Here is a 12,562-nt window from a genome sequence, read left to right on the forward strand (position 1 = left end):
GCAGCTTAGACATTTCTATATCACCATTCATGTTCTACAGAATAAAGAAAGTGGTCACACTTTATATTAGGTGTCTTTAACTACTATTATACTTACATCAAAAAAATAATTCCAATCTACCTATTGTGTTTATGTTGTATTGCAAAAACGATTGGGGTAAGGTAAGGGACAGGTTTGGTGGTATGGGTGAGTTTGAGGTAGAGGAAGGGTCAACATTGTAATTGTTGATGTAATTACATGCAGGTATTTATAAAATGCAAGTACAATGTAAAAACATGTATGCACTTAATAAGTGCATTGTATCTAATGTTAGTACATAGTAGTTAAAGACACCTAATATAAAGTGGGACCAAGAAAGTCCTAAAGCTTAAAAAAAGATGTGAGGATGAGAAAATGAGGGCAGAATTTTAATTATGAGGTGAATTATCCCTTTAACATTGAGTGGATGCAGCCATAGTATAATGTTCAGTCATGACCCAAACCATTTGCTTGTGTAGCGTCTTGTGGTCTGAAGTTTTTCAGCTGTTCCATGAAACCTGGATTTGGACAAGAGGCCGGTCGAGCAGATTTCACCAGTGCAAACGTGTCACCAAATGCCTGATTTTCCTTCAACATCAGATATCCAATGACAACTGAGACAGAACGTGAAACTCCGGAATTGCAGTGGACAAGTACAACTCCTTTCTGGAGAGAGAAAACAACTGTTCAGTCAAACAGAATGAAAATAAATGGTTTCCAGAAGCTACTAGAATCCCTCTATGGAGGCATTTAATTTCACATCATTACATACTCCATTATAAAGCATGTAATTAATCCTATGCTAATTGCAAGGAATTACAAAATTGCAAGTTACGGGTGAGAGAACCACATTCCGTCGAGTTGAGAAGAACATCAATTGATTAACTGAGCCGTTGTTTCCCTTCGCATCATAGACGACATAGTAAATTAGGTGGCGGGAGGTGCTACGCTCATTTTACAAAGGAATGGAAACTTATTTCCAGCAGCCATTGTAATCATAAACCTTAGTGAATTTGAATCATGAGGCAGTGTCAGGTTAAGGGTGACTGGCGACACTATTTAGTAAAGAGGTTGTATGACAAACAATGGCCCGTTAGTGATATGATCTTTCTACAACTTGATGAATAATGCATTGTGAAAACTCAGCATCCATTATTCAGCACTCCGCATGGTCACCTAGAATAAGAGAGTTAGCCATTGGATGACCGATGCAGTATCACATAGGCCAGGCGCTAAAGCCCAACACTCAGGAAATTACACCGAGAGAATGAAATATCCATATTTTAATGCTGCCAGACCTCCATACATTGGTGTTACATTATGCAAAATGCAAGGATTTGAGCAAAAACTAATGATTTTGTGCAAAATCATTCTTGGAAATCCCAAAATATTAACCAAATGTATATTTTTTATGTGTATATAATTATGACTATGCAAAGAAACAAAAGGCAAATGTTACCTCAGCTTTAGCCTGGTCTATAAACTGTGCACACTCCTTGATATATGATATGATATTAGTGTCAGGCAGATCCATTATGCTCAGTGTCTTATAGATGAACAAGTCAGGGAAGGCATTTTCCACACCATACGCAACATTTAATATATGTGTGACCTGAAATCAATGGAAACACATTATACGTCATCAAGAAAAGTTACATTATAAATTATAATAAAATGCTATAATAATAATAATAATAATAAACTCAAGTAAATAAGAAATCAGTCAAGCACATTACCTTATATTTCCTCAAAGTACCAAAGTCATGAGCGGCATCTTGTGACCCTATGAAATAAACATAATTAAAAATCATTCATTACTATTAGGATATATCAAAATTGCTAATACTTTAGTCCTTATAAGTGTCCTTTGTTACATATGTTACATGTATTTACCATAGTAATAACAGTAAATTATGCATAATTACATGCAACTAACCCTCAACCAATCCCTAATCCTATCCTAAACCTATAGTAAGTAGCCTACATGTTGTTAATTAATATTACTCAGTACTTAAATATATTATTACACTGTAACAATGACACCTTAAAATAAAGTGTAACCTAAAAATCTAGAATATATTACATTATTAGAATAATTTGTATCATTTATAGGCTTTTATCATTTTACTTTATATATAGCCTGAGCCCTGAAATATAATTTACATTTAATGCATTCATTATGTACACAATGTACAACATTAAAATGATACAATACAAAGTTTTTAATCATATAATTCTATACATAACATTTTATAATGACTAAAACAGGCCATCACGTGAGGTTTTACGTATTTTTGTTACAGTGTCACATGAGAAGATCAACTAGCCTACTCACCAAGCAACATATATGGTTTAATATATCCAACCTGAAGATCCCAGTTATTATCCTGAACATATCCACATGCAGTTTCAGGCTGTGCTGTTTCCTCAACCACCTGTACAGTGGAACCTCTCCATGTCTCAATAATCCTCCTGCCGCTCAAAGTTGTTACTCTGGTGCATTGTTTTCGCAATTTAGTTTTGGAGAAGGATTTTATTTCTTGTGCAAGCGACTGCATCACATTTGCGGCGAGGATGTCCCAAGCAGAAATGTAAAGGCTCCTAATCTTAGTTTGTGCTGTGAGACTGTGCTTTGCTCCCTTCCTAGTAAATGAATGCCCGTCTAAATTTCTGTGACCTTGATACTACCTGAAAACTGAGAAGATTCATTAGCGCACCTCAGCATAATTACCTGGGGAAGATCAAAACAACAGTGACACCTAAAGGAGAGAAATATAACTGCATATGTTTGCCTGCATTAGTGAACCTGTTCCCAATGCGCAAATGATTCACGTATTTTCAGGGCAGGCAACTTTATAAAATAATTTAATAATCAATTTTCTGGGTGCAGTCGGTTTGCGTTCGTCTCGCGCGAACGTCTTTGGCGCAGACACTGCAATTAATAGGCTATCTAATAATTATTATTATTTATTATTATTTTTATTATTATTATTTTATATAGGCTATACGATTTTTGCCATATATTTGTGAATAACCGCCCGACGTGTGTTTTGTCAATAACCACCCAATTTGTCAATAACCCATGATGTAGCCATTCATGTAGCTGTAGCAAATTACTGTACAAACAATCTACTTTTTTTGTTCAGTGAAAACTGGTTTGAAAACGCTATTGAAGCTATAGGCCTAGGCTACCTATGTAAAAAAATAATTTAAAAAAAAGTAGGCTATATATTTTTTTAATACAAATGAATAAATTAGGCTAATGAATGAATGAATGGCAGATTGATGCGGGCGCTATCAAATCACTGCTTCATGAAGCTTCGAAACCTTTGTGAATAATTTGTTTCGAATCATTGGTTCGGAGCGCGTATTGATCAAAATCAAGTGGTAGGCTACTCACTGCAGACTGCAGTGCAGAGTCAAATGACGACCAGCTCCTCCTCTCTCCAATGGGGTGGGATTAGTCCAGCTCCTCCTCTCTGGAGCTCTATGGGAGTGGAGGGATAGAGTTGTGGGTAGGGTTAGGGTGTGGTTGGATATTCTAGCTCCACCCATTAGGCCCAAATTACAATCACAACTCTTCGCTTGGGCTCTAGTAATGCTTCATTGTTTTTAATAGAAAAAAAGGAAAAAAAAGAAGAAAAAAAAAACATTTTGAATTTCGCCTTTGTCAGGTTTGTCGATACAGGGCAATGATGGTGAAGTCATGATGATTTTAATACATTTTAATAAACATGCATAGGCTATATAATGAAAATTGAGAGTGATAGCATAATTGTTTCTAATTGGCCTAAAAACCAAAACCTGCCCCAGGTAAAACGGACACTACAAAATTAGGCTATATGCTACAAGAACAAATTATGCAGAGACTATGCATATTAAAGGGTATTCAATTATTTGTAATTGCATTTAGTAGATTACACTTTCATAAAAAGTATATATATAAGTATATATAATATTTATGGCTTCAGATGATTTGCACAAATCATCATCATTTGGGGGTGGGGGGGGGGGTGGGGGGGGTATTTTATCTTGGTTTATTATCTAAAAAATGTATGATGCATTAAATTATGTTTGTTTTTGTTTTTTTTGTTTTTTAAATATTGGAAAACTGCTTGTATTTGCATGTGTATAAATGTATCAAATACATTTTAAGCTTAAAACTATAAAAACCCACAGAAAATAATTCAGACAAAAACATTTTTGCAACAACTATCATCAGCATGATGGGGGCGGCGGTCCTGCGGAGTGCTCCGGTCACGTGACGCAGTGACGTTGCCGGAAGCAGCCTCGTTCTGGCCGTCAGGGCAACACCTAGAAAAAAAATACATCCCGACGACGCGCCTGAAGCCCGTAATATGGGCGAATTTTAACACTAAAAACCAACTCGTTTTGGCACTTTACCCTTTAACACTACAAGAGGAATCCGTTCGGTTGAGATTTAGCTCGTTTTAACGGTCGTTTGAGCCATGTCTCGGAGCGCGCTGCAGCCGAGCCAGCAGAAGCTGGCGGAGAAACTGACGATCCTCAACGACCGCGGCATCGGGATGCTCACGCGCATCTACAACATAAAGAAGGTGAGAATAAGCGCTTCATGCATGTGTGTAGCAGAGGACTGCAGTAAACCCATACAAATACACAACCACATACACACACACGGGGTTGATGTGGCCAGGCCCTGATTGAGTGAGTGAGTGTGTGCGTGTGTATGCGCGCGACACAGCCATAAATCAATGTTTACGTTGTATAGTGCATTAATGTCTCATTTGATTGAGATTTAGTACAGGTTAGTGAATTTCTAGGGGGTCGATCTAACCTATAAAAAATAACGATGATTATAATGTTGAGATTAGGATGAGGGTGGCTAATGTCCTAGTTTTAACGTTACACCCCCTACGATCTTAAAGCAGATATCATGCTAGCATATCTATATACTGGCACTGTATACTCAGTCTCAGGGTTAACGGCACAAAGCTGTGATTGAGAGGGCCTGTGAACATTGTGTGTCCAGACTAGAACCTCATCGTGACCCAGCTTTTAAAGCACTGATAATGACCCATCTATAGAAGAGGATAATCCAATCCTGGCATCACAGCCCTGAAAGCTGTAGTTTCTACAAAGATCTAATTGTGGGTAGTTGGTAGCAGCTTGGCAGTCCTGGTCAATTTGAATCTTCCAGTTTGATATCTCAGTGGGTGTGTTGAAATGATCTCATCCAAGCCCTTTCAGTTGTTCATCTGTCATACCTGAAGTCCAGAGCATGTTTGACAGATGTCAGATCTGTAGGATTCTGAAGTGGTGGTTTGACAGTTGTGTCTTGCAGTATTGATCTTTCATAATTTCCCTTTATCAAAAGGTGGATTTAATTGTAAAAGTAGTTGTTTGATTTTGCTGAGCTGTAATTAGAAATAATTGATCTGTGATGTAAGAATCAGAGGCATAAACTGGTTATGCCTAGTATCTTGGGATTTGAGCTGCACGATTGTGGATAAATTGAGAATCTTTTTTTATTTTTCTTTAATAGAGATTAAGATTCTGAATAGACATCTAAACAAAATAACATGTTATTTACTTGAGGTTCTGACAAAATGTTAGTTGCTGTAGTCTTTTTATTAAATATTTAATTAATTAGAATTTTTTTTTTTTTTTTAAATCAGTTTGAAAAAATTATTAGATGACTCTTGGGTAATATTTGGGTAAATATCACAGAACCACTCAAGAACATGTCTGGGTCACATTTCACCTCAAAATCAAAAGGATATTTTGCTTAAAAATCTTTTGCATTGTGACATTATTTTCATGGCAATTAAGCAGTAAATGCGTATATAAATGGGTCAAAAGTGGTAGAATAAAAATATTCCACTTTTGACTAGTGATGCTCCGATCAGGATTGTTATTTACAGTAATGATGTAGATTGTTGTTTTAATTTAGAATCAAATAAATAATCAGATTAAGCACAACAAATATTAATTTTACAATGAACATTTTAATAGGCCTTTAAAAACAGGGCTTATGCAAAACATTATCCACATTAGGATTCTCTGGCTTATTAAAGACAGAGCCTACAAGACTTAATGTCAAACTGAACATAATTACAACTGAACATGTTTCTTGATACCGCGTAATAACTCCACACTGACATGACCGCGGCACTGAAGTCTGCCGTCATCAATCTGAGATCGTTTGGTGAGATCTGCCTATTTTAGTGACTCCTGATCGAGTAATAGAATGTGATTATCGGCTGATATCGATCTGAGGCAAATCAATCAGAGCATCCATACTTTTGACCCACAATTAGGTCTCGGCTTGTTATTAATATGTTCCCAACAAGCCGAGACCAGTATTGTGTTTTGACCCATTTATATGTATAATTTAAATGATTTATAAATAATGAAAGCATTGTTTAAATTATTTAATTCTGATTTAAAATATATATTACAGTATCTTTAATTGTAACATTATTTCATAACTAGGTTAGATTTTAGTGACAAGCAATTTGTGATTTTGTGAATTAGTGAAAAAATTTGATTGTGAATTAAATTTGAGTGCTTATTTAAAGTCCCCCATGATTTAACTCATCTTTGATCACCAAAACGACATATTTAAATGTTTTTTCCTGTGAATGTCTTTTATTCATGCCTTAAAATAGCTTGAATGTAACCACACTCTTACTTAATTTAGTATAAGCAGACCATTAATATGCAAATTAGCCCCGCCTCCATTCAATCACATCAGCTCAGAAATCTACTCGGTCAGGTCGATGTATCAGAATGGTAATGCGTTTTATGTATCGCTCTCTACAACGTCGGACAGATAACGGTAGTTAATATGATTAGCCTTTTGCTTGACTATGTTGTCAAACAGCTAATAATGTTGATAATGTTACACAAACCATGTTTCCATTCACCATCTCAGAGTCAGACTGAAAATCAGCAACCTTAAAACGCTTTTGAACAACTTAGAAAGCCAGTGGAGAAGGGCATAAGCTATAGGCCTAGTTCATCGTAATATACATCATGCACATAATTCACCCGCTATATATTGCTAAATGCCTGATTTTTCATATCAACAGAAAAATATACTGGGATAACCTGGCTTCTCTTGAGACTCCCCTGCTTCACAGCATAGTTAATTTGCTAAAGCCCGCCGGCACGTTGACGTGATTGGTTAAGAGGTAGTTTGTGACGTCAGAAACACCAGCGATTTCAAACCGTCTTTTTTTCACTGCAGTTTTAGGGAGAAAATACTCAGGAATGGTGTTGACTTGTGACTTTGCACATGGTTTGTCTTAAAGCATATTAAAAACACCACATAGACATATAAACAACATTTAAAAACTTGATTTTCACCACAGGGGGACTTTAACATAATATTCACTGGGGGAAAAAAACACAGACAATAGATTTTGACAGATAACATGTCTGATAAACAAACAAACTGATGCTGATAATCTGAATAAGGCCAAATTATGAATTTGTCTGGCTGGTATAAAAAAAATCCTACCAGGAACTAAAATGTCCAGACACAAATCACACTATTGTGATAATTACAGGGAAGTGCTTATATGTCATGAAATAATGGTCTTTATTTTCGGTATGCAACATATTTTTTCTCTTGTTGGTTTGAAATGTGAGCTGGACATGTTTTCATGAGATCCTCCCATATTACACTTTCAGCAATCAGAGGGCTTGAAATATCTTGAATCGTGCTAGCATCACACACACGAAGTAAAGCCTGTCAATTCTAGTCGGTCCTTTCAAAATAAATTTTTTCGTACCCTTTGCCATTAAAGCCACTTCTAAGGTTTTTGAGAAGGGCTTGGCATTGATGCTAGCCGTAATGGCAGCAGTCCAGATCACAGCAGAAAGTGGGCTAGTGGAGGACCATCGGCGTTAGCATTTTTTCCTCCCTCTGGCTGTGAACTCGCTCAGATATGTGATGTGAATTCATCAGTGTGTGTGATGCCCGTTTAGAGCGCAAGAAGGTCTCTGGAGTGCCGCCTGTCTCTCCATGCCCACTGATGTCACTCTTGTGTATGTCTGACCTCGCTCATTCAGACAAGTCGGGGGTCAACCCAATATTAGTCATATTCTGTCATATTCTTGTGTACCCCACATGCACCATATCCATTCGGAATACAACACAGTTGAGTGCACTGTGGGAAACTTGACTGTACCAGTTCAGTGTTATTGCCCATTATTTCATATAGCATTTTTTTTCTGTCAAATTTAGTTGAGGGATTGCTTTTCCACAGGACTAGAAATTGGAATACATGCATCTGGTAGTCCTGTTGCCTAGCAACTGGCAGGCATTGCATTGAGTGCTGTAAGATCTACGTTGCGTTCTGGTGGGTACAGAGAGGGAGTTAAGATTTTAGATAGCATTTGATGCTGGTTTGATTCTGAATTCCTGAAACTGACATTCAGTTGTTCTTTCTGCTTTGTAATGTTTAGCTACTAAGCGAATAGGTTTTGATGCTTGTTTTTCATATAGGTTTAAACCTTAAGTAGACATCTTTCCTGTGCTTGTGCAATTTAAGCATAGAATGATAGGCTAACTGACACTGACTTTGTCTTAAACACAAGTTGTGCTAAATGCAGTTTGGAATTTGTTGGATTTAGCTGCCAGTAGCATATAGGTTGGTAGCAAATCTGTGTCACAGGAAATGACAGCAGAATCCTTCCATGGAAACAGCCTCAGGAAGTGCGCTCTTATCTTACAGCGTTTAGCTAGACATGAAATCCTCAGAGACCCCTTTTTCACCAAAATAGTGCTGGTGCCAAAGCCATTACCCAAACCAGTAGCAATTCTGTGCACTTCCACCGAAAGCAGGACAAATGGGTTCCACTGCAGGAATATAACCTACATAGTTTTCAAAATGTTAACCACTAGCTCAACCAGACTTAAATCCAACAACCAGCTAGTCGATTAGTGAGGTTGACTAGTTAATCTAGATTTTTTTTTTTTTTTTATTTGTAGATATATTATACACATACGCATTATACACACAAAAGAGAAATATCTTTTGCATCCCACCCAAAGTTTTACATGTTTGATTTGGCATGTGAAATTAAAAATAATAATAATTCTTAAGACCCCATGCTTTCTCTTCCTTTACATAAGGGCTGGGCATTGACACAAATTAAATTTTGATTCACAAACGTGATTTAATTCTGATATTGATTCATTCACTTCAATATCGATTCATTTGGATATAAATCAGGTACCCTACATGTCAATTTGGAGGAAAATAAATCTCTGAACTAATGCTGTAAATATACAGGGAACCCTGTCAATTGGTACATTACTATAATATTGAAGGTTTAAATTAACAAATTATTTATATATCAAATTTCACTTACACAGTTTTTTTTATTATAATTATGATATAATAATAACGTTTTAATGACATAATTGTGTTTATACTCAATTCGTTTTTTGAAATGTATTCCAAATCTGGTTGCTGATTTTTCTTTTTTTTCTTTAAGTCAATTTCTTTGTTGTTTATTTGCTCTATTACAGGCCAAACTGGCCTTTCACAAAAATATCTATAGCCATTTGAAATTAAAGGCAACCACTGCATTCATGATCCAAACAAAAGCCCTATTCAGACAGGACTAGTTTTTCGACAGTAGGTGGCGCTTATGGAACAGCAGAGATATAGTGTTGTCTTGGTTCCCGCTGTAACCAAAGCAGCGCTGCACTTATAGAGGTAAGAGGAAAAGCACGACTCTGTTCTCCTCTTTGCGTCCGTCTTTGGTGTGTCTCATCTCTGTTATCTGCCAAAATAAAACTAAAAACCAGTTCAGATTTATTGCCAGTCGACCGGTGCATCTCTAATATAAACATTTAAATTGAGGCTGCATAACTTGTTTTCATGATGGCTTTATTCAAACGTTCAAGAAAAATTTAACAACAGGTTAAGTAAAAATATAAACGAGTAAGTATATTTATCAAAATGCACCTTTCGAGTTTTTCTAGCTGAATTTGAAAGCTGAAACTTAGCTCATATCAAAAGTATCAAAGCACAAAGCTTATTGCAAGTTATTGGATGGAAGGCTCGCTTCAAATAATGTTTAGTTTTCTCGCAACAGCTGAAAACAGCATAGACTATATATTGTTTCGTGGGATTTAAGAATCAGTAGCCTATCGTTTAATCAAAATGAGAATCGATTAAAATCAAGAAATCAGTATTTTCAACCCTTTCCTACTTTACGTTGCACTCTGTCTAGCTGTATCGGCACCAACATCATTTTGGTGGAAAAGGGGTAAGAGACAATATAAAGCTACTACCTCTTTTAAAGCTACATCTCTTGAAATAACAGAGTGGTACACTACAGTTTAGTACGGCACACAATGTTTGCCGTTTCCATTGTCAAAAGTTGTGAATGTTACCCTAATTCCGAACCGTACCACTTTTTTGGGACCCTTCCGTTGGGGTACCAAGCACAGTAGTCCGGTACTAAAAGGTGGAGCTAGACTCACTGCTGAACGTTGATTGGTTGAAAGAGAATCGTAACTTGCGCGTGCCACAAGGGGAATGACACATGCCGACAAGCAAGAACAAGATTTCTTCTTCATGCAAGAATTACATTGATCGCTACTTTTCGGCATACACCACGCCTATCAAGGGTACTGTTGGTGGTGGAAACGCAAGCCGTATCAGGGTTTACCTTCCCGAATTGTACGGAACTGTACTGTACTGTCCTGTACTGCTCTGTGGAAACGAGGCATTAGTGCACTATTCGATGAAGTGCTATTAGGGCTGGGTAAAAAAACCGATATCGATTCTTAAATCCCAATAATCGATTAGGCTAGTCATCCTGTTTTCAGCTGATGTATGAATGGAACATTGTAGAGCGCATCCCATCCAATAAATCACAATAATGTTTGTGCTTTGTTACTATTGATATGAAACAAAGTGTCAGATTTCAAATTACGTCCATTTTCTTACGAAATTCAAAAACATATACCGTTTTGGCGCTGTGGCGTGAGATCGCTCTGGCACAGCTCAGCTCATGAGTAGCAGCAGCACATGATCTTCTCTTCCGCCTTAATACCAGATACAGCGTGAAATAAACATGAATGAGCATCTGAAAGTGTGTTAAAAGATAGAGTACAACTTATCGAAATCCATATCATGTCACATGGAATCGCTCAATCAGTGTTTCAACCGTGGAAAGACGTCAGTAAAACAGCTTGTTAACAATGTCATGTAGCGTCACATTTATCTCAGAAAAACCATATCCAGTGACCATAAACTCGTTAGTCAGCTAGAAAAATTAACTCTAGAGATGAGCATTTTGCTAAACATATGCACCATATTACATATTCATTATAATTTTTAATGTTCTTCAATATTTAATGCATGTTTGAATAAATCTGGCAAGTTTTTTTGACAGTCACCATTTAAATGTTTATATTTCATATAGTTTTATTTTTTATAAAAATAAATAAAAGTGTAATTTAAGTGTTTGTATACAAATCAGTTAATTTTTACCTTCAATATCATAGGCTAATGAAGCCTAGTAGGCTACAACTGACTCGCATTAGTCAAGAGATTTGTTTTCCTTGAGAAAATTTGCCATGTATTGTACCTGATATCCAAAGTAATCAATATTGAATTGAAATCGAATCAAATTGCAAGCTTGTGAATCGAAATCAAATCGAATTGTGAAATTTGTGTCAATACCCAGCCTTAAGTGCTATACCATCTAGTACTCTTACCTGATATTACTTCTGATTGAAATGACAATGACATGGACAGTCAAAGTTCAGTCTGAGATCAGTGGTCCGTTCTTTGCTTTTATAATTCTGTGCATGAGATGATTTGATGCAAGTGAGCAGGTAATAATGACCTTTTTGTTTGTTTGTTTGTTTGTTTGTCTGTTTTGTTTGTTTGCGCTCTCTATGTTTGCAGTGTGATTCTGTTCGTCATTCTTTAAGTTGAGATCTGTTTTCAGTCATTTTGTGAACATGTTGACCTTGGTTCCCTTTTACTTGCATGGATTATGTTTCTTTGACTAATCACAAACTTCCTAGTCTTTTCTTGAACATGGACGTGAATTCTGAACTCAGCCCACAGTGTTCCTGCTCCCGGAGGAGTGAATTCTGCATGGTGTCAATGTTAGCTCTGGGAACGACTGCACTGTGTGACCCAACTGACCCCTTGCGTCCCTCCTTAGGACCCGAAACAACACACTAACTGGAACGACTTACATTTAGTTCCCAAAGCTAATTTGTTTTGAAGTGAACATGCATGGTAGACATTGGAACCTGTGTTTATGTGTAATTTTCTCTCTTTCTGTTACAATGCTTCCCCCAGCAAGGACAAGTTTGGAAGGTTTGCACAGCTTTTCACCTTCCTAAAATCTCAGTCCCCCCCCCCACCTTCCCCCTGCTCTCAGTCTCATGTCCCATGATCTTTCTGTACGCAACTCACAAAAAAAGGCCCTTCCCAAACTGTAGCACCAGCAGGACTTTTATGTTTAATCTTTCTTTAAACAGATTTATTTCTGTTTCTTCAGCGGAGTGATTTTGATT

The 12,562-nt window shown here is 36.8% G+C and overlaps 2 protein-coding genes across 11 annotated transcripts in view; one reads left to right on the top strand and one right to left on the bottom strand.

The window, feature by feature from the left end:
• Window positions 1–465: 465 nt before the first annotated feature.
• dusp19a (dual specificity phosphatase 19a) lies at window positions 466–2,576 on the bottom strand (the record flags this gene model as incomplete). Its single annotated transcript, XM_084122920.1, has 4 exons — window positions 466–684; window positions 1,478–1,630; window positions 1,755–1,801; window positions 2,354–2,576. 4 exons carry the CDS (start codon window positions 2,574–2,576, stop codon window positions 466–468), a joined length of 642 nt encoding a protein of 213 aa, XP_083979046.1.
• Window positions 2,577–4,286: 1,710 nt separating this feature from the next.
• The window catches only part of nckap1 (NCK-associated protein 1), a 51,952-nt gene continuing 43,676 nt past the window's right edge, over window positions 4,287–12,562 (top strand). For 5 of the 10 annotated variants that reach the window (XM_084121575.1, XM_084121581.1, XM_084121579.1 and 2 more), the window contains exons 1-2: window positions 4,351–4,595; window positions 12,345–12,362. In XM_084121575.1, the coding sequence (XP_083977701.1) occupies window positions 4,488–4,595; window positions 12,345–12,362 (126 nt within the window). In that variant the 5' untranslated portion in view covers window positions 4,351–4,487. Of the gene's footprint in view, window positions 4,596–12,344; window positions 12,363–12,562 lie in introns of all 10 variants that reach the window. The other 5 variants (XM_084121576.1, XM_084121584.1, XM_084121583.1 and 2 more) reach the window with 5 other exon arrangements.

Source organism: Abramis brama (genome assembly GCF_963993115.1).
Source record: "Abramis brama genome assembly, chromosome: 8".
NCBI classification, from domain to species: domain Eukaryota; kingdom Metazoa; phylum Chordata; class Actinopteri; order Cypriniformes; family Leuciscidae; genus Abramis; species Abramis brama.